This window comes from Heterodontus francisci, chromosome 4 (assembly GCF_036365525.1).
Source record: "Heterodontus francisci isolate sHetFra1 chromosome 4, sHetFra1.hap1, whole genome shotgun sequence".
NCBI lineage: Eukaryota > Metazoa > Chordata > Chondrichthyes > Heterodontiformes > Heterodontidae > Heterodontus > Heterodontus francisci.
The window spans coordinates 136,486,511-136,509,567 of NC_090374.1; the positions used below are offsets into that span (position 1 = coordinate 136,486,511).

The window sequence follows — 23,057 nt, forward strand, 5'->3', positions numbered from 1 at the left end:
TATTGAATTTGAGGAAGTTGGCATGCCTGTTTTCCCATTACTGAGCCACACTTTTTTTTTTGCTCGAGCCTTCCCCTTGCTTTAAAAAAACTTATTAGCAGCGTGTGGCACAGGGAAACTCAGCAAAGAGCGATTTAACTCTTCGTCAGCATTGGTGGAATGCTCTTTATTTAGAACTTAATATCATGCATCTTATCTATGGTTGCCAGCCTGCTAGGATTGTCCTTTATTCTTGGACCCCTCCTTTTTCTCATCTAAATGCTGCCCCTCAGCCACATCACCTGAAAACACATCAGTTTCCAAATGTACACTGATAACACCCAGCTCTACCTCACCACCACCTTGCTCAACCAATCCACGGTCAATAAATTGTCAGACTGTTTATCCAACTCCAGTACTATATGAGCAGAAATTTCATCCAGTTAAATACTGGAAAGACTGAAGCCATTGTTCCCACCACAAACTCCATTCCCTTGACACCGATTCCATCCGTCTCCCTGGCAACTGTCTGAGGCTGAACCAGACTGTTCACCACCTCAGTGTCAGATTCGACCCCAAGGTGAGCTATCAACCACATATCCGTGTCATCACTAAGACTGCCTATTTCCACCCCTGTAACATAGCCCGTTTCCACCCCTGCCTCAGCTTTTCCACTGCTGAAATCCTCATCCATGTCTTTGTTACTTCCAGTCTTGCCTATTCTAATGCACCCCTGGCTGGTCTCCTCCTTCCTACCCTCCTTTAGTCCACAGGCTGCTTGATTGGTATCCCATCCACCACACTAAACATTCACTCTCTCCAGCACCGGTTCAGAGGGGCTGCAGTACCATCTACAAGATGCACTGCAGCAACTTGCTGAGACTCCTTCAACAGCACCTTCCAAATCGGCAACCTCTACCACCCAGAAGGTCAAGGACAGCAAACCTTTGGAAACACCACCACCTGCGAGTTCCCTCCAAGTCACATACTATTCTGACTTGGAAATAGATCACTGTTCCTTCATTGTCGCTGGGTCAAAATTCTGGAACTACCTCCCTGATAGCACTGTGGATGTACTATCAGCACATGTACTGCAGCGGTTCAAGAAGACAGCTCACCACTACTTTCTCAAGGGCAGTTAGGGATGGGCAATAAACTCTGGCCTTTCCAGTGATGGCCACGTCCCATGACTGAGTAACAAAAGATAAAACCTCCAGCAGTATTAAATGCAAATTATTGTTGATGGTGTCAAACCAGAGTGGGCAACCCTAATTTCATCAAGCCAATTCCTTCTGCAGACCATATACCTTCTACCCTATTCATAGAAGCCTAGCTTCATACAGCACAGAAGGAGGCCATTCAGCTCATTATGACTGTGCCAACGCTTTGAAAGAACTACCAATTAGTCCCAACCCCTGCTCTTTCCCCATAGACCCTTTAATATTGAACCTGCTTTCGGGCACTGCATTGTGGATTTTGTCCTATTTAGTCTCCTAAAGCTCGATATAAATATTCTCTGATTCCCAAAAGGCATCAAGTGAAATTTAAAATACTAATGCATCTCAGGCTTGCCAACTCTGGTTGGCTGTCTTCCTGGAGTTTTCATCACATAACCTCCCACCTTAAAAAACTCCACCCCTCAATCCCACCATTGGTCTCCTAATACATCTTCATTGTGGCATGCCACTGTCCTACCCCAATTGTAAAGCCAACAGTCTTTACAAACAGACTATTCATAGGATGAACATAGGCATAGGTGTAGGCCTGTTCTGCCATTCTATATTTTAACTCCATCGAACTCGACTTGGTTTCGTAACCCATAATACCCTTACCTTCATCACCTGATTGTTTGACTAATAGTTAAGAATCAGCCAATCTTCAATATTTTTATTACTAAGTATTCATAGATAATGCCCCCATGATTTTTCGCCAGGATTGCTCGCAGCAGTGTCCTGGAGATTAATCTCCAATGTTTGGAGACTCCAGGACAATCCTGGAGTATTGGATACCTTAATCCACCACACAGCTGAATCTTAGACAGCTTCCCTCCATATTTTTAGTGTCATTGGCTTGAGTCCAAATATTGACCCAGGCAAAATCATTATCTGAAACTTCATGACCCAAAGACAGCCATCTCTTGATCTGCTCCTATGCTCACAATTAGAAACCTGGTGAAGTTCTCGGCATAGCGGCTGTCAAGATAAGTGCTGGTCTGCTGGATGCAAAATTAACAGTCATTTGGATAAATCTGGATTCATTAAGGAACGCCAGTGTGGATTTGTTAAGACCAAGTTGGGATTAACCAACTTGATAGAGCATTTTTGATGAGTTAAGAGAGGGTTGATGAGGGTAATGTGTTTGATGTGGTGTACATGGACTTCCAAATGGCATTTGATAAAGTTTCACAAAAAAGGGGTGTCAGTAAAGCTAAAGGCCATGGAATAAAAGGTATAGTGGTAGCATGAATACAAAGTTGGCTGAGTGACAGGAAATAGAGAGGATGGTGAACGGTTGTTTTTTGGAATGGAAGAAGGTATATAGCGGGGTCCCCAGGGATCAGTTTTGGGACCCCTGCTTTTCTTTACCTATATTAATGACATAGACTTGGGTGTGCAGGGCACAATTTCAAAATTTGCGGATGATTTTTAAAAAATTCATTCATGGGATGTGGGCATCGCTGGCCAGGCCAGCATTTATTGCCCATCCCTAATTGCCGTTGAGAAGGTGGTGGTGAGCTGCCTTCTTGAACCGCTGCAGTCCATTTGAGGTAGGTATACCCACAGTGCTGTTAGGAAGGGAGTTCCAGGATTTTGACCCAGTAACAGTGAAGGAACGGCGATATAGTTCCAAGCTAGGATGGTGTGTGACTTGGAGGGGAACTTGCAGATGGTGGTGTTCCCATGCATTTGCTGCCCTTGTCCTTCTAGTTGGTAGAGGTCGCGGGTTTGGAAGGTGCTGTCTAAGGAGCCTTGGTGCGTTGCTGCAGTGCATCTTGTAGATGGTACACACTGCTGCCACTGTGCGTCGGTGGTGGAGGGAGTGAATATTTGTAGATGGGGTGCCAATCAAGCGGGATCCTTTATCCTGGATGGTGTCGAGCTTCTTGAGTGTTGTGGGAGCTGCACCCATCCAGGCAAGTGGAGAGTATTCCATCACACTCCAGACTTGTGCCTTGTAGATGGTGGACAGGCTTTGGGGAGTCAGGAGGTGAGTTACCTGCCTCAGGATTCCTAGCCTCTGACCTGCTCTTGTAGCCACGGTATTTATATGGCTACTCCAGTTCAGTTTCTGGTCAGTGGTTGCCCCTAGGATGTTGATAGTGGGGGATTCAGCGATGGTAATGCCATTGAATGTCAAGGGGAGATGGTTAGATTCTCTCTTGTCGGAGATGGTCATTACCTGGCACTTGTGTGGCGCGAATGTTACTTGACACTTATCAGCCCAAGCCTGGATATTGTCCAGGTCTTGCTGCATTTCTACACGGACCGCTTCATTATCTGAGGAGTCACGAATGGTGCTGAACATTGTGCAATCATCAGCGAACATCCCCACTTCTGACCTTATGATTGAAGGAAGGTCATTGATGAAGCAGCTGAAGATGGTTGGGCCTAGGACACTACCCTGAGGAACTCCTGCAGTGATGTCCTGGAGCTCAGATGATTGACCTCCAACAACCACAACCATCTTCCTTTGCGCTAGGTATGACTCCAGCCAGCGGAGGGTTTTCCCCCTGATTCCCATTGACCTCAGTTTTGCTAGGGCTCCTTGATGCCACACTCGGTCAAATGCTGCCATGATGTCAAGGGCAGTCACTCTCACCTCACCTCTTGAGTTCAGCTCTTTTGTGCATGTTTGAACCAAGGCTGTAATGAGGTCAGCAGCTGAGTGGCCCTGGCGGAACCCAAACTGAGCGTCACTGAGCAGGTTATTGCTAAGCAAGTGCCGCTTGATGGCACTGTTGATGACACCTTCCATCACTTTACTGATGATTGAGAGTAGGCTGATGGGGCGGTAATTGGCCGGGTTGGACTTGTCCTGCTTTTTGTGTACAGGCCATACCTGGGCAATTTTCCACATTGCAGGGTAGATGCCAGTGTTGTAGCTGTACTGGAACAGCTTGACTAGGGGCGCGGCAAGTTCTGGAGCACAGGCCTTCAGTACTATTGTCGGAATATCGTCAGGGCCCATAGCTTTTGCAGTATCCAGTGCCTTCAGTCGTTTCTTGATATCACGCGGAGTGAATTGAATTGGCTGAAGTTTGGCATCTGTGATGCTGGGGACTTCAGGAGGAGGCCGAGATGGATCATCAACTCGGCACTTCTGGCTGAAGGCTGTTGCAAATGCCTCAACCTTATCTTTCGCACTGATGTGCTGGGCTCCCCCATCATTGAGGATGGGGATATTTGTGGAGCCACCTCCTCCAGTTAGGTGTTTAATTGTCCACCACCATTCACGGCTGGATGTGGCAGAACTGCAGAGCTTAGATCTGATCCATTGGTTATGGGATCGCTTAGCTCTGTCTATCGCATGCTGCTTATGCAGTTTGACACGCAGATAGTCCTGTGTTGTAGCTTCACCAGGTTGACACCTCATTTTGAGATATGCCTGGTGCTGCTCCTGGCATGCCCTCCTGCACTCTTCATTGAACCAGGGTTGGTCTCCCGGCTTGATGGTAATGGCAGAGTGGGGGATATGCCGGGCCATGAGGTTACAGATTGTGAATGAGTCAAATTCTGCTGTTGTTGATGGTCCACAGCGCCTCATGGATGCCCAGTTTTGCATTGCTAGATTTGTTCGAAATCTATCCCATTTAGCACGGTGATAGTGCCACACAACACGATGGAGGGTATCCTCAATATGAAGGTGGGACTTCGTCTCCACAAGGACTGTGCGGTGGTCACTCCTACCAATACTGTCATGGACAGATGCAACTGCGGCAGGCAGATTGGTGAGGGCGAGGTCAAGTATGTTTTTCACTCTTGTTGGTTCCCTCAATACCTATTGCAGACCCAGACTAGCAGCTATGTCCTTTAGGACTCGGCCAGCTGTGGTGCTACTGAGCCACTCTTGGTGATGGACATTCTGCGCCCTTGCCACCCTCATTGCTTCGTCCAAGTGATGTTCAACATGGAGGAGTACTGATTCATCAGCTGAGGGAGGGCGGTAGGTGGTAATCAGCAGGAGGTTTCCTTGCCCACGTTTGACCTGATGCCATGAAACTTCATGGAGTCTGGAGTCGATGTTGAGGACTCCCAGTGCAACTTCCTCCTGACTGTATACCACTGTGCTGTCATGTCTATTGGGTCTATCCTGCCGGTGGGACAGGACATACCCGGGGATTGGGATGGCGCTGTCTGGGACATTGTTTGTAAGGTATGATTCCGTGAGTATGACTATGTCACACTGCTTCTTGACCAATCTGTGGCACAGCTCTGCTAACTTTGGCACAAGCCCCCAGATGTTAGTGAGGAGGACTTTGCAGGGTTGACAGGGCTGGGTTTGCCGTTGTCGCTTCCGGTGCCAAGGTCGATGCCGGGTGGTCCGTCCGGTTTCATTCTTCATTGACGGTAGCGGTTAGATACAACTGAGTGGCTTGCTAGGCCATTTCAGAGGGCATTTAAGAGTCAACCGTAGGCCAGACCAGGTAAGGACAGCAGATTTCCTTCCCTAAAGGACATTAGTGAACCAGATGGGTTTTTACAACAATCGACAATGGTTTCATGGCCATCATTAGATTAATTTTTAATTCCAGATTTTATTAATTGAATTCAAATTCCACCTTCTGCTGTGGTGGGATTCAAACCCATGTCTCCAGAGCAATCCCCTGGGTCTCTGGGTTACTAGTCCAGTGACAATACCACTACGCGACCACCTCCCCAAGTGGCAGATAAAATTTAATGCAGAGAAGTGTGAAGTGATACATTTTGGGAGAAAGAACGAGGAAAGCAATACAAGATAAAGGATACAATACTAAAGAAGGTGCAGGTACAGAGGGACCTGGGAGTTTATATGCGCAAATCGTTGAAGGTGGCAGAGCAAGTTGAGACAGCGGTTAATAAGGGATATCAGATCCTGGGCTTTATAAATAGAGGCATAGAATACAAAAGCAAGGAAGTTATCCAGAGCAATACAAGATAAAGGATACAATTCTAAAGAAGGTGCAGGTATAGAGGGACCTGGGAGTATATACGCGCAAATCGTTGAAGGTGGCAGTGCAAGTTGAGAAAGTGATTAATAAGGGATATGGGATCCTGGGCTTTATAAATAGAGGCATAGAATACAAAAGCAAGGAAGTTATGGCAAACCTTTCTAAAACACTGGTCTGGCCTCAACTGGAGTATTGCATAGAACATAGAACATTACAGCGCAGTACAGGCCCTTCGGCCCTCGATGTTGCGCCGACCTGTGAAACCATCTGACCTACACTATTCCATTTTCATCCATATGTCTATCCAATGACCACTTAAATGCCCTTAAAGTTGGCGAGTCTACTACTGTTGCAGGCAGGGCGTTCCACGCCCCGACTATTCTCTGAGTAAAGAAACTAACTCTGACATCTGTCCTATATCTATCACCCCTCAACTTAAAGCTATGTCCCCTCGTGTTTGCCATCACCATCCGAGGAAAAAGACTCTCACTATCCACCCTATCTAACCCTCTGATTATCTTATATGTCTCTATTAAGTCACCTCTCCTCCTCCTTCTCTCTAACGAAAACAACCTCAAGTCCCTCAGCCTTTCCTCGTAAGACCTTCCCTCCATACCAGGCAACATCCTAGTAAATCTCCTCTGTTGTGTCCAATTCTGGGCACAGCACTTTAGGAAGGATGCGAAGGCATTAAAGAGGGTGCAGAAAAGATTTACAAGAATGGTTCCAGGGATGAAGGACTTCAGCTGCATGTAGAGAAGGGAGAAGCTGGGGTTGTTCTCCTTAGAGAAAAGGTCGAGTGGAGATTTCGTAGAGGTGTTCAAGATCATGAGGGGTCTGGATAGAGTATATAGGGAGAAACTGTTCCCATTGGCATTAGTATTGAGAACCAGAAGATGACAATTTAAGGTGAATGGCAAAAGAACCAAAGGCAACATGAGGGAAAACTTTTTTTCCCGCAGAGAATGGTTAGGATCTGAATGCATTGCCTAAGAGTGTGGTGGACGCAGATTCAATCATGGCTTTCAAAAGGGTATTGGATAATTATCTGAATAGAAAAACTTTGCAGGTCTACGGGGTAAAGGTGAGGGAGTGGGACTAGGTGCGTAGATCTTGCAGACAGCTGGCACAGACACGATGGACGCATGGTCTCCTTCTGTGCTGTAACTGATTTCGATCCATTAAGATAGAAGCCAGCTTCCCTCTGCATTTGCAACTCACCCCAGTCCCCCAACCATTTTGAACAGTGCACAATCTCTATGTAGTTATTTAATACACTATTCCTCATATTGCAGAGGTAGAAATGCAAAACATTAAGTTGGAAGCAAGGAGAAAAATAACAGGGCTGAAGAAGAGGGTACAGGAGAAAATAGATCTTTTTAATATATGATTTATTTTACATACAAAACTTGTGGTATTTTCTAAACAAATACAGGATTTGTGGGGTTTGATAAAATGATGGGTGTTGTAAGTACAGTATCCAATGAACTTGGAGTATAGAGGCGGGATTTCCTGCCAAGCTAGTTGTTGGCGAGTTGGAGAAAATAGCGAAATTAAAGTCGGAAGAGGATTGAAGGAAAGGGGAAGTTGATGCCTGTCACTTCACCAATGAGAACAACTCTTTGCCACTCAATTAAAAAAAACTCCTCAAAAAGGTTACAATATATATAAAAATAATAAAGATATAAGTAAAAGCGCCCCCAACTGTTTTCACAAATTCCGATGCCCTGGAGTAAGTCAGTGATTGCGATATTGAAGGGTAAGATTTCCATGTTAGATATAGTTTAATTTTGTTGCTGTAGTTTTTTAAGCTGAAACTGTTGTAGTTTTAACCTTTATGCACTTTCGGGGTGGACAAGTTTTTTTTGGTGGGGTGGATAGTGGTTTATGAAGCTGGGGAGTTATTAACTTGGCGGCTCAGCTCTGCAAAAGGGGCCGCGGCTCGGAGCCGGAGCTCGGGGTTGGGGCCGCGGCTCGGAGCCGGAGCTCGGGACTGGGGCCGCGGCTCGGAGCCGGAGCTCGGGGTTGGGGCCGCGGCTCGGAGCCGGAGCTCGGGACTGGGGCCGCGGCTCGGAGCCGGAGCTCGGGACTGGGGCCGCGGCTCGGAGCCGGAGCTCGGGACTGGGGCCGCGGCTCGGAGCCGGAGCTCGGGGTTGGGGCCGCGGCTCGGAGCTCGGATTTGGCCCGGGAGGGAACGAGCGAGAGGCGGCCCCGTGGCTTGAACGAGGCCTGGGTTTACTGAGTTCCCGGTTTCTGCCGCTACCCGCTCCGCCCCACTCAGTCGCTTCTCTCGGATTTATTTCCGCCTCCTGACGCGTGGTCGGGTTCCCGGTCCTCGGCCTCCCGCCCGAGCCGTAGCTCGGATTGATTAATGCCGCAGGTTTGTTGAGCCGGTCCTAGGCCCTAGTCCGGGGTGTTTATTAATCTTTAGCCGGAGGGCACTCGCTGAGATATTTTTTTTCCTCTGCGGGCGGCTCCGTCTTTAGGCGCCCAAACCCCGTGAGGAAATGTTCCCGCGGCGGCTCCTCTGCCGCCGGCTCGGCCGCTGTTCACCCTCCTCAGTGTCTGAGAGGAGGCCCGGCCCGAGCTCTAGGCCCAGTCGCTCCTCAGCAGCGCGGATTGTATTGGATTTAATATTATTAACCTGGTCCGGTCTCCGCGATCCCGCCGCCTTTTGTTGCTGCTATTTGAGGCCTGGATGTGGGTGACTTTGCCCCCGAGTCAGGAGTTTGAACTAGGCCGGGTGTCGGGAGCACCCTCCCTGGATCAGGGCTGCTCTTGGTGACTGTCTGGGTCATTAATGCAGCTTTTGTCCCATTCCCCCAATCCCTCCTCCTTTTGGAGATTATTTGTTTGTGTTCATTTATTTATTTTTTATTGGTTTGCTTTGAAGGGAACTTTGATTCTGATTCTAAAAGGCTTATAAACCTCCTACAAGAGATCAGTAGCATTATTTCTGGCGGTGGCGATCTATCTTTTGCGTACGAAAAATTGAATCTGGGGGAAAGTCGTTGTAAAGTTCTGTGGAACATGTTGCAGTATGTCGTATAACATTTTGCTGCAAGATAGACTAAATGCAATGTGGGGATGTAGCAGGAATTGCGTTGAATAACTTCACCTTGCATCGCTCATTTTATTACCACTTCAGCTGCACTGCCCTCCTTTTTACAGTTACATATGCTTACTCCATATTTGTGTTAAAATGGGTTTCAAAAATGTATTTATATTGACACTAATATCAATGCTATATACAATAAAAATCTGACAGTCAGCTTAGTCATAAATTACTGGACTCTATTTTCGTGGCTTATACCTCTTACTGGTTGTGTTTGGTTACAGTTTTCTATTCTACTGATCAGTGGTGAAAAAGAACAGTAATCCCATCTGTTAAATAATACAGATATGTACTTGATTGGGTTTTTTTTCGTGTTAGTTTCTTAACACTTAATTGGAATCAATTTTTTCGAATGAAATATTCTGCAGTGCTCTAGCTTAGTAACTTAACCTAGCATTAATTTTTCTCCGGATTTTTATTGTTATTTGGCTTGCTTTCCTGTCGGGCAGGAGTGTTGATGCTTTTTGTCCTGGTGGGCCACTTATGTGTATGCCAGGGAGTCACAGGGACTGAATATAAAGTTTGGTTCCACGTTCCCATTAATTTGCATATATGGCGGCACAGTAGTGCAGTGGTTAGCACTGCAGCCTCACAGCTCCAGTGACCCGGGTTCAATTCTGGGTACTGCCTGTGTGGAGTTTGCAAGTTCTCCCTGTGTCTGCGTGGGTTTTCTCCGGGTGCTCTGGTTTCCTCCCACAAGCCAAAAGACTTGCAGGTTAGTAGGTAAATTGGCCATTATAAATTGCCCCTAGTATAGGTAGGTGGTAGGGAAATATAGGGACAGATGGGAATGTGGTAGGAATATGGGATTAGTGTCGGATTAGTATAAATGGGTGGTTGATGGTCGGCGCAGACTCGGTGGGCCAAAGGGCCTGTTTCAGTGCTGTATCTCTAAAAATGTCAAATTGCTGATGCAAACAGATCTTGCCCTTCTGATTTAGGACGTTGCTGCCAGCAAGGCAACATTGTTAAGAATAGCATTTTCAAAACTTCCAGTCCCACAAAATAAAAATGGCAAAAACCAGAATTTTGGTAATTTAAATACTTATTCAATTGAGCATGGGCTTTATCGGCCAGAATGTTAGGCTTAGGAACCGGAGGTACTGTACCATTTGATTAAAAAATGTTAGTTTTATTATGTGCAGAGTCTGCTGTTCAGTACTGAGGGTTGAATCTGGTATATCTCAGCTGGCAGGTTTTTGCAATTGGGTCTGATCTGCCATTATTAGTATGTGGCTGTAACCTTCATTTTCAGTAACTGTTATTAATGGAGAGTGGGACTCGTGTGAAATTATGCCACACCCCTTGTCATAAAATGGTTATTATTCCTGAAAAGCATGTTGTAGAGAAAGTCTTCCATACATAAAGTTGTGCAGCATATGCAGTGCAGAAACTAGGTGACAAATCTATGGGCTAACTGGCAGAACTCAATGGTGCCTTTAAGATTTTTTTTAACTCTTGTGCTTTGATGTCTTGTTGGAAACTTATATAAAACAAGTGCAAGAAGCTTGCTGTACTCACAAAGGGATCTATAATGTGCATTACTGTTTGCCGATTGGTCTAACAAGTTTTATTGTAGCCATAACAATGCAATATTATCTTCACATTTTAAAAGCGATTTGATTGAAATAATAGCACAAATACAAGCTGGAGTCTGTTCTGGGATTTTCTGTTCCAGTTATGTCAAAAGTTTGGGAATAACCAAAATACTTAAGACCGTGGTAAAAAGTGGTTCAAACTTGGGTTATTGTAGTTAACATATCCTGCTGTTGAGGACAATTAAAACAATCAGCTATAGCAGCTTTTTAATCTAGGTGGCAAATAATTAAATGCTGTATCCAGAAAACCAAACATAAAGGCAGTTGAACAGTGCTCATGTGTGTGTGGGGTTTTTCTTCAAATCCTTTGGAATTTCTATGGTAATTTGCTATCTGATGGCTGCATTCTAGTGCTCAATATGAAGAGTCTAAAAGCTCCAGTAATATGTATATTGTAATTCCAAATTTAGCTTCAATTTAAAAAAAAAAAAAATCACACAACGTATTCATATTCTAACTCTGATTTACTCTGCACACATATGCTTGGGCTAGCTGGGGCCTGCATCTAGGCTTTGCTAACATTCCTTGCTGAGGAAATCTGGAAAACTGTTGTCTGTGCTAGCAATAACATTAATATAATTTACACTAATTGCTTTATACTAGCAATGGAGCAGATGTGAAACCTGGCTTCCTTCTCTTGTTACTAATGCCTGGCTGGGTCCTTGGCATCCTACTGACCCTCCTAACCAAGGGCACAAATGCCTTTGCTCCATTGCTCAGCTCTATGGGAGTGCCCACACTTGGTTCCACTCTTGCCTATCTGATCTTAGTTGGAAGGTCTATTGCAATGGCTTCTCTTTCCACACCTGTGTAGCTACCTCTAAAGTGCTCCCAGGATTCATCCTTGATCCTCTCTTTTTATATGTGTTCTCTTGAAAATTATCTATAGCTAAAAGGTCAGCTTCCACATGTACATTTATGACCTCACCACCAACTTTAACAGTCCTTTCAACTACCTGTGTTAGGTTGCTTGTCTAATGTCTAGTTTTGGGTGAGTCTTCATTCCTTCCAACTGGAACAGTGGGGAAAAATAAAGACAGTGCCTTCTGCTTCCTCACCACTTCATTCCCCTTTTTTACCACTGTCTCGCATTGAGCCAGACTGCCTCTGCTTCCTGTTCAACCCCATGCCAGTTCTATCACAGAGATTGCCAACGTTGGTCTCTTAACATTGCCTGCCTTTGTCCCTACCTTAGCTCACCTGCCACTGAAGCCTTCCTACATGTCTTTGTCAGCTCCAGTATTGATTACTCCAGTGTTCTCCTTGCAGGTCTCCCAATCCACACGCTCCATAAACTCAAGTTCTTTAAAAGCTCTGTTGCATGTATCCTATCCGGCTTTCCCTTCACTGAGCCTTGCTGACCTATGTTGGCTCAGGTCTCAATGATTCAAATGTGAAAGGCTTGTCCGTGTGTTCATTGACACTCGTACCTATTGTCACAAAGTCCGCTAGCTGTGTAGATCCTGCTCTCTGGAATTCTCCCCTTCTACCTCTCCCTCTTTTAAGACCCTTCTGAAAATCTACTTTTTCAACCAAGTTTTTGTCACTTCTGCTTATCTTTCTTTTGGCATGGCACAGTTTTCTGCATGCCTCTGTGGAACTTTTCCTAAATTAAAGATCCTGCATAAATGTAAATTCTTGCAGTTGTTTTGCACTGCAGTGTTAATGTTCACAATAATGTAGTACTTACTACCAAAAGTTTGCTTGTTACTAGTATATTCAAGATGTGCAGCATTTGAAGCACTTACTCTTGAGTGTTAATATTGGCTTTGTGGTAGTACATTTGCTTCAGTCAGAAGATCATGGGTTCAAACCCCATTCAGGATTTGAACACATAATCTAGCTTGGCATTTTAGTGCAGTACTGAGGGAATGCAATGCTGGCATTTTATGGATGAGATGTTAAACTGATGCCCTGTCTACCTGCTCAGATGAATTGCAGTGGTACTAGAGCAAGAGGGTTCTCCCAATGTCCTGGCCAACATTTATCCCTCAACCAACACTACCAAAAACAGATTAGTTGATCATTCGTTTCACCCGTTCAGGCTTTGGATGCAAATTGGTTGTATTTATCAATGAAACAAACTGTGTTTACAAATCAGTGAAATTCATAGGCAGTAAAGCACTATGGAATTATTTTAGGATGTGGAAGGCACTCTATAAATGCCATGTTCTTTATTCTGCATCAAAAGTAGAAAATGAAGTGGAAGTTTGTGAAAGCCCAATTTTTAAGAAAGTGGAAATTAAAGGCTTCCTTCATTAGCAAAAACCTAATGAAGTATTTTTCTTCGATAAATCGCTGATGAATTCTGATGTGCCTGAATCTACATTGCCTGGAATATCCTAAGATAGGTAGTAATGACAGTTGCTTTGAACAGTTGTGGCTATGGGTTTGGGGCACACCAGTGACTGTCACTCAAACCCAGAAACTACTGTACATGCACAATTTCTCAATGGAGCAGCTGGTAGTGCAGGGAGTTGGTGGGGTGGGGGTTAGGGAACCCTGAGGGAGAAAAGTAAACTAGCACATCAGTTTCTTGCACTGCAGGAAGTCAGTGGAGAAACAGTGAATTAGAAGATTCAAGCAATTTGTTTTACCTGCACCTTGATGCACCTGGTGCTTCTTAGGTTTACTTTAATTTCTTACATTCTGTTTGCTCTTCTTTGGAAGAGTAAGAGTGGCTGATGAGTAAAAAAGAACGCAATGTCAAATTGAGCCATTTTAAACTTGACGTTTGGTGACAACAGCAAATAACCTGGGTCATGCTCAGCGCAAGTTGATCTCATAAGGTTTATAGATGATATACCTAAACCTTGAGAACTAGGCAACTGTGCATGTTGATTTGTCAGTTCATGTTTATCGAAGTTAATTAGGAATGCCTAAGCTATTTTCTTTAATAGTCCTTTATGTCATGGAAAAGAATGCTTCATTCCTCTTGTCATGGTTTTTGATGAGTGTGAAATTAGACTGTGAATTGTTAAAGTTTGCACTGGAGGCCTGCTACTGTTTTTTTTTCCCTCTATTTTTCTCTCTTGCCTCTGTCCCCCTCCTTCTTGAAGGTCAGGAATTCAACTGAAAGTCAAGACATTTGCTGATTGGCAGCTGTTAGTTTCAGGCCTTGAATAAAATGACTGAATAGAAACCACCAGATACTTCCAGGGTGCATTTTCTCTGTTCGGTTTAATAGAGATTTTGCGAAATAATTGACACTTATTAACTGTTATCTGCAGACTGGAGCCATCAAAAATGATGCAACCTCTCTCTAACAATCCAGTTGTCAGGCTGCTGTAATGAAGATGTTGTTTTGATTCCATATTCATATTATAGACAATATTACGTACTGTAGTACTGTAAAGAATGTTAAAAACTGCATCAGTCCTTGCCTTCATTCTGCTGATTCCTTTTCTTTTTGTTTATTGGTTGTCCTCTTTCTGTGGAACACAGTTAATCAAATTTACAGTACAGCAATTTTTTTGTGTAGCATCAATAAGTAAGGGCCTTGGGGCTCTGGCAGTAATCAGGAATACAGTAGATAAAGATATTTTCTGGATCTGCTTCAGAGCTTGCCATAGAAAAGCAGTTTCTAAAATGACAGCCCCGATGTCTTATGTATATAGTGTTTTGCCAGTGTCGGTGTCTTATTTTGTTTTTCAGAAATCTGAAATTATGGGCAGTCTAGCATGAAAGCACAGATGTTGGTATGCATAATTGCATAATGTATGTAAACTGCTGTGTTGTCTTCTATACTCTGCAGTTTGTGTGCGAATTTATGAAAATCTCAATGACTAAAAATAACAGCACAAGGGGAGAAAAAGTCATAATTGAATATTACACCATGTAAGAAAATGGGCACATTAGGCTAACGTAATCTAATAGTGTTGCTGCAAAGTAGCAGGTGTAACATTGCTTTTGTCACCATCTATTTTCACATTATGATTTTTTCTGACTAACCTAGCAAATTATTTCACTACCTTCCTGTTCTTTTGCATGCAAGTGTGTGAGCATATTTCCTCTTAATTGGGAAGATGCAATGAAATGTCTTCTTTCAAAATATTGTTTGCTGTTATGAGTTTAGGGACAGAAGAACATTGTTCAGTTAAATACATTTCTTCTTACTTTGAGTTTATGTTCCAATGTTTGTTCTTTTTGATAGAATTTCTTCAAGATAACGAGCAAAACTGGCATAGATGTCGACTCCTACAGATCCCTCTGGTGGGATGCCTCACCCTGGACCATCTCCAGGACCAGGTCCATCTCCTGGACCTATTCTAGGCCCGAGCCCAGGACCAGGACCTTCACCAGGTTCAGTACATAGTATGATGGGTCCCAGTCCAGGACCATCAAACGTAACCCATTCGATAGCACCCCAGGGTCCGAGTGAGTACCAGCAGGATAGCATGCATCAGATGCACAAGGTAATGATGTATGAAGAAAATTGAAAATATTACTTAATGAAATATGTACTAAAGCACATAGTACATGAATAGGCAATGCAATTCTGATGAGGGATTGTACCTGATATGTAAACCTAGCTTTTCTTTTTATCGACTCACAGACCTGTGTATTTCCAGAATTCTGTGTTCTTATTTCTGATTTCCAGCATTTGCTGCTTGTTTTCATCTTTTTAGGTTTGAATTTTGTTGTGGTTGTCTGGGCAGACCAGAACACAGCAAGGCAGGGTATACTGTTACATACTGTGTTAGTATTCTGTGAGTACACTTGAAGTAAAATAAATTATCTTTCATGTAAGGGCCTGGAGCTTCTACTAGGTTGGGCTAGTTTTTTCAGTGCAATTCACCTGAAATCAGTCAAACCACAACAAACAACGTTAATTTGTATTTGAAATTTGATTGAACACAAATCAAGTTTCTGTGAACTATTGCTCTAGTTTAAAAAAAAACTATACGGACGCCTAAATTATGGAAGGAAAATCGGTATAGGGAAGTTTGCCACGATAAACTCTCAGATAATGACAGCAAAATGCAAAAATATTAACTTATTTATCCTCTGTATTTACTAGGAAGACTAACATGGTGGACATAACATTGGAAGAAGCGATCAAAAAAATTATATAAAGATATTTAAGTTAGAAAGGAGGGAGACAATTGATGAACTAATCAAACTTGAGAGGGGATAAAACTCCTGGTCGGATTGATTGCATTCACGCTTTTAAAAATACATTAGGGAAGAGGTGATTAAAGCACTATCACACATATATAACAATTCATTTGGAAAAGGAATAGTGCCAGAGGACTGGTGGACAACAAATGTCATTTCTCCATTTAAGAAGAGAGATAGAACAAGTTTAGAGAACTAATTGACCAATTACCTTAATTTTGGTGGTAGAAAAGATAATACTCAAAGATGTAATAGAAAAATATCCAGAAACTGAAAACATAATCACCATGTATTTCATAACTCTCAACAAAGATGTATTCCATTGAGAAAGAAAATCTTTACAAGGAGGAACCATCTGTGAGTAACTAAGGAAGTTAAGGATGTATCAAATTGAAAGAAAAGGTTTACAATGCTGCGAAGATTAGCGGTAAGCCAGAAGATTGGGAAAATTTTAGAAACCAGCAAAGGATGACTTAATAAAAAAGGAAGAAATTAGAATATTAGATTAAACTAGCAAGAAATATAAAAACAAAGAGCTTCTACAAATATATAAAAAGGAAAAGAGTAGCTAAAATAAATGTTGGTCTCTTGGAGGATGAGACTAGGGAATTAATAATGGGAAACAAGGAGATGGCAGAGACTTTGAACAAGTATTTTGTGTCTGTCTTCACAGAAAAAGATACAAAAGGCATCCCAAGAATAGTTGAAAATCAAGGGTGAAAAGGGAGGGAGGAACTATCACTATAGGAAACGTACCAGGAAAACTAATGGAACTGAAGGTTGACAAGTCCCCTTGACCTGATGGCCTGCCTCCAAGGGTCTTAAAAGAAGTGACTGCAGAGATAGTGAATCCTCCAAAATTCCCTAGATTCAGGAAAGGTCCCTGCAGATTGGAAAACCACAAATGTAACGTCCCTATTCTAAAATGGAAGGGAGGCAGAAAGCAAAAAACTATAGTGTTACGATCTCAGTGAGACTGTTGGTGTTAAAATACCAGATATGAACCCCCAGACCAATTTAAAGAGTTACGTGACAAGATTTCACATTTTAAGACCTTTATTACAACTAAACTGAAAGAAATCCCCATTAACTAAATAGTACTTTGTAAGTAGCTGATACCCAAAATTATATAGAAAGGTATTTTCTTTAAAGACTTAAATCCTTACACCACACTTATACATTACAGTCTTCTTTGGTGAAATCTTTGTGGTTAAAAAGTCCAAACTCCTCCCAGTTGCAATGGGTTGGATTTCCCAAACCTTTCTCCAAGTCAGTGTCTTCTTTGCTCACTTCTCTGAGCACTTTTGACCTGGACGTCTGTGAATAAGACAATCCCCAGTGATCCTGTTGATCTTTTACTTCTCTGCAAACTTTAACTTTCAAAACGGGTTCAAGTCTTCGCAGCCTTTCGCTGTATTAGCTTTTCTTGAGAGCAGGTGTTCCACCCCTCTCTTTCGCGCTCTCTCGCTCTCCCTCCCACCCCCCTCCCCCCAATGAGGCTGGTTGTCTTCCTCAGAATTGCTGATTGCTTGTTTACAATGCAAAAGTCCGGAAGGGTGAAACCCATTAAAATAAAAGCAAAATACTGCGGATGCTGGAAATCTGAAATAAAAACAAGAAATGCTGGAACCACTCAGCAGGTTTGGCAGCATCTGTGAAAAGAGAAGCAGAGTTAACGTTTCGGGTCAGTGACCCTTCTTTGGGTCCGAAGAAGGGTCACTGACCCGAAACGTTAACTCTGCTTCTCTTTTCACAGATGCTGCCAAACCTGCTGAGTGGTTCCAGCATTTCTTGTTTTTATTATAGGGTGAAACCCATTGTTCTTCAGATGTTATATCCCTGCAGTTGCTGTTTCTCAAAAGTCTTTCATCTGTGTTTTCTGTTGTCCTGGTAACAAAGATTTCTGTTTTGTTTTTAAGCAGAATGTATATGAGGTCATCTGACTTTTCTGACTCCCCATAAGATCATAAGAACTAGGAGCAGGAGTAGGCCGTCCGGCCCCTCGAGCCTGCTCCGCCATTCAATAAGATCATGGCTGATCTTTTCGTGGATTCAGATCCACTTACCCGCGCTCCCACAGTATCCCTTAATTCCTTTATTGTTCAAAAAGATATCTACCTTGGCTTTAAAAACGTTTACTGAAGAAGCGTCAACTACTTCACTGGGCAAGGAATTCCATAGATTAACAACCCTCTGGGTGAAGAAGTTCCTTCTTAATTCAGTCCTAAATCTGCTCCCTCTAATCTTGAGGCTATGCCCTCTTGTCCTAGCTTCACCTGCCAGTGGAAACATCCTCTCTACTTGTATCTTATCTATTCCCTTCATGATTTTATATGTTTCTATAAGATCCCCCCTCATTCTTCTGAACTCCAATGAATATAATCCCAATCTACTCAGTCTCTCCTCATAAGCCAACCCCCTCAACTCCGAAATCAACCTAGTGAACCTCCTCTGCACCCCCTCCAGTGCCAGTACATCCTTTCTCAAGTAAGGAGACCAAAACTGCACACAGTACTCCAGGTGCGGCCTCACCAGTACCTTATACAGCTGCAACATAACCTCTCTGCTTTTAAAGTCAATCCCTTCAGCAATGAAGGACAAAATTCCATTTGCCTTCCTAATTACTTGCTGTACCTGCAGACCAACCTTCTGCGATTCATGCACAAGGACACCCAGGTCCCTCTGCATAGCAGCATGCTGCAACTTTTTACCATTCAAGTAATAATCCTTTTTCCTGTTACTCCTACCGAAATGAATGACTTCACATTTATTAACATTGTATTCCATCTGCCAGACCTTTGCCCATTCACTCAATGTATCTATGTTCCTCTGCAAAGTTTCACAGTCATCTGCACACTTTGCTCTGCCACTCATCTTAGTGTCATCTGCAAACTTTGACACCCTACACGTGGTCCCCAACTCCAAATCATCTATATAAATTGTAAATAATTGCGGTCCCAACACCGATCCCTGAGGCACACACTAGTGACTGATTGCCAACCAGAATAGCACTCATTTATCCCCATTCTCTGCTTCCTGTTAGTCAACCAATCCTCTATCCATGCTAATACTTTACCCCTAACGCCATGCATCCTTATCTTATGCAGCAGCCTCTTGTGCGGCACCTTGTCGAAGGCCTTTTGGAAATCCAGGTACACCACATCCACTGGGTCCCCATTGTCCACCTTGCTCATAATGTCATCATAGAATTCCAAAAGATTTGTCAAGCATGACCTGCCCTTCATGAACCCATGCTGCGTCTGCCCAACGGGACAATTTCTATCGAGATGCCCTGCTATTTCTTCCTTGATAATAGACTCAAGCATCTTCCCCACTACAGAGGTTAAGCTAACTGGTCTATAATTCCCTGTCTTTTGTCTACCTCCCATCTTAAACTTTTAAAAATCACAGATTTAAAAACATTGCGTTCCAAAGCCCAGTGTTCATAATACCTTCGCGCTAAAGATAGAAAAATCATTACTATCCTGGAGTTCTGGATGGAGCCAGGACTCCATCTTAAATTGTTTAAAAATCAATTTTTTAAAACATAATCATGTTATGAAGTCCAGCGTTCATTACAATAGGCCAGTTACCCTTGCGTGTCTCATTGAGAAAATACTGGAATCCATTATTAAAGAAGTAGTAGGACATTTAGAAAATCATGATGCAATCAAGCAGAGTCAGCATGGTTTTATGAAAGGGAAATGGTGTTTGACAAATTTATTAGAGTCCTTTGAGGATGTTACAAGCAGGGTGGATAAAGGGGAACCAGTAGATGAAGTGTTTTGGATTTCCAAAAGGCATTCGCTAAGATGCCACATAAAAGGTTACTGCACAAGGTAAGAGATAATGGTGTTGGCGGTAATATATTCGTATGGATAGAGGATTGGCTATCGAACAGAAAACAGAGTCAGGATAAATGGGTCATTTTCAGGTTGGCGAACCGTAACTAGTGAGGTGCCACAGGGATCATTCCTGGGACTTCAACTATTTACAATCTATATTAATGACTTGGATCAAGGGACAGAGTGTATTGTAGTCAAATTTTCTGATGATGCAAAGATAGGTAGGCAGGTAAGTTGTAAGTAGGACACAGTCTGTGAAGGGATATAGATAGGTTAAGTGAGTGGACAAAAATTTAGCAGATTGAGTATAACGTGAGAAAATGTGAGGTTATCTACTTTGTTAGGAAGAATAGAAAAGCAGAATATTATTTAAATGGAGAGAACTGCAGAATGCTGTGGTATAGAGGGATCTGGGTGTCCTTGTACATGAATTACAAAAGGTTAGCATGCAGGTACAGGAAGTAATTAAGAAGGCAAATGGAATGTTGGCATTTATTGCAAAAGGGATGAAGTATAAAAGTAGGGAATACATTTTTTGCTTTTATAGAAGTAGGGAAGTCTTGCTACAAATGTACAGGGCGTTGGTGAGACTACACCTGGAATGCGTACAGTTTTGGTCTCCTTATTTATGGAGGGATGTACTTGCATTGGAGGCAGTTCAGAGAAGGTGCAGTAGGCTGATTCCTAGGATGAAGGGCTTGCCTTTGGAGGAAAGGTTGAGCATGGTGGGCCTATACTCATTGGAGTTTAGAAGAATGAGAGGTGATCTTATTGAAACATAGAAGATTCTGAGGGGGCTTGATAGGGTAATTGCTGAGAGAATGTTTTCCCTTTTGGAGGAATCTAGAACTAGTTTCAGAATAAGGGTTCTCCCATTTAAGATGAAAAGAGGAGGAATTTCTTCTCTGAGGGTCGTTAATCTTTGGAAATCTCTTCCCCAGAGAGCAGTGGAGGCTGGGTCATTGAATATATTCAAGGCTGAGTTAGACAGATTTTTGATCTACAAGGGAGTTAAGGGTATGGGGAAAGGCAGGAAAGTTTTGTTGTCATTAGTACTGTAAAATCCAGGCCAAAAAATCAATTTTTTAAGAAATAAAGTAAAGAAAACACGGGCATTTATTTCTAGAGGGATAGAATTGAATAGCAGAGAAGTTAGTTAAATTTGTATAGAGTCTTGTGCTGTAACAGTTCTGGTTTCCATACTATTAAAATGATATAGCTGGAGTACTGTGGACTGTTTTGGTCACCACACTAGGAAGGATGTGATTGCGCTGGAGAGGGTGCAGAGGAGATTCACCAGGATGTTATGAAGGCAAGAAATGCTGGAAATACTCAGCAGGTCTGGCAGCATCTGTGGAGTGAGAAGTAGAGTTAACGTTTCAGGTCAGTGACCCTTCTTCAGAACTGAAGAAGGGTCACTGATCTGAAAGTTAACTCTGCATCTCTCTCCACGGATGCTGCCAGACCTGCTGAGTATTTCCAGCATTTCTTGTTTTTATTTCAGATTTCCAGCATCCGCAGTATTTTGCTTTTATTCACCAGGATGTTGCCTGGGCTGGAGCATTTCAGCTATGAAGAGACTGGATAGGCTAGGGTTGCTTTCCTTAGAGCAGAGATGGCTGAGGGGGGACATGATTGAGGTATACAAAATTATGAGGGGCATTGATAGGTTAGATAGGAAGAAACTTAACCAGGCGGCATAGATTTAAGGTAAGGGGCAGGAGGTTTAGAGGGGATTTGAGGAAAAAAATTTTCACCCAGAGGGTGGTTGGAATCTGGAACACACTATCTGAAGGGGTGGTAGAGGCAGGAACCCTCACCACATTTAAGAAGTATTTAGATGTGCACTTGAAACGCCATAGCATACAAGGCTACGGGCCAAGTGCTGGAAAATGGCATTAGAATAGATAGGTGCTTGATGGCCAGCACAGACACGAGGGGCCAAAGGGCCTGTTTCTGTGCTGTATAACTCTATGACTCTGTATAGAGGCACTGGTAAAGTAGAACAAAGATTTACTAGAATGATACCACAGCTAAGGGGCTATATCTTTGAGGAATGATTGAACAGGTCTGGGTCTCTTCTCCAGAGGAGAGAAGACTGAGGGGTGACCAGTTAGAGATAAAGATTTGATAGGTAGATGTAGAGATGATGTTTCCACTACGAGGGACCATAAATATAAGTCACTAAAAAATCCAACCTGGAATTCAGGAGAAACTTATTTACCCAGAGAATGATGAGAATGTGGAATTCCCTACCACAAGGACTAGTTGAGACGACTAGCATAGATGCATTTAAGGGAAGCTAGATGAGCACATGAGGGAGAAAGATAAGTTGATGGGTTAAATGAAGAAGGTAGGAGGGCTGTTGTGTGGATCATAAACACTGGCATAAACTTGTTGGGCCAAATATCCTGTTTCTATGCTGTAAATACTATGTAATTGCACTGGAAGCTGGTCTGACCACAAAACTGGCCATTCCCCCAGATCCAATTAATAACTGTCGTGTAATTCGCTAATTGCGCCCATTTGCAACCTTTTGAGGAGGCTCTTAAAATTATTTTTAGGTGCAAGAACATTACGAGGCACCTTTTTAAAAACCTTTATTAAGAGACAGACTACTGTTCACTAATGAAACTTGTAAATGTTTCTTGTTATGAAGGCTAGACCTCGTAACATGATTATGTCTTAAAGATTGTGATTTTTAAAAGTTTAAGATGGAGTCCAGAAGGTCGGCTGACCTCACCTCCAATCTGTGAAAGGTTACTAGGACAACAGAGAGAACAGATCAAAGACTCTTCTGAAGAACAGAGACTACAGCACTAACACCTGAAAAACAATGAGTTTCACCTTCCCAGACTTTTGGATCATAAAACAAGGAGTCTGCATTGAGGGCATGCAAACCAACCAGGCAGGTGTTAACATCTGGGGACAATGGAAAGGCTGAGTAGCTTTGTGAAACTCAGACTACTGGTCTCTCCATTTTGGAGCAAAACAATAAACTGTGAATTCTAAGTCCATATAAATTTAATGAACTTTCTGGAGAAGAATAGGCTGTAAGGAAGGAACCATCAGGTTGTGGCCTCAAACCGGCTGTAAGAAGAGAATCCATTGGGGTGTGGCCTCAGGGCAAGCTGTGAGAGAAGACACACATGCAGTGGCAGCTGGAGAGGGAAAGAGAGTGAACGCCTGCTCTCTGAAGGTATACAGCGAAAGGTTGTGGGGATTTGAACCTGTTTTGAGAGTTGAAGCTTGCA

The 23,057-nt window shown here is 43.1% G+C and overlaps 1 protein-coding gene across 6 annotated transcripts in view; it reads left to right on the top strand.

Annotated features, from left to right (window-relative positions):
• The first annotated feature begins 7,689 nt into the window (after nucleotides 1-7,689).
• Nucleotides 7,690-23,057, top strand: part of smarca2 (SWI/SNF related, matrix associated, actin dependent regulator of chromatin, subfamily a, member 2) — a 211,363-nt gene continuing 195,995 nt past the window's right edge. Inside the window, exons 1-3 of one of the 6 annotated variants that reach the window (XM_068030208.1) lie at nucleotides 7,690-7,886; nucleotides 14,495-14,557; nucleotides 14,994-15,255. In XM_068030208.1, coding sequence (XP_067886309.1) covers nucleotides 15,028-15,255 — 228 coding nt within the window. In that variant the 5' untranslated portion in view covers nucleotides 7,690-7,886; nucleotides 14,495-14,557; nucleotides 14,994-15,027. Of the gene's footprint in view, nucleotides 7,887-8,017; nucleotides 8,508-14,494; nucleotides 14,558-14,993; nucleotides 15,256-23,057 lie in introns of those variants that run through there. The other 5 variants (XM_068030207.1, XM_068030206.1, XM_068030203.1 and 2 more) reach the window with 5 other exon arrangements.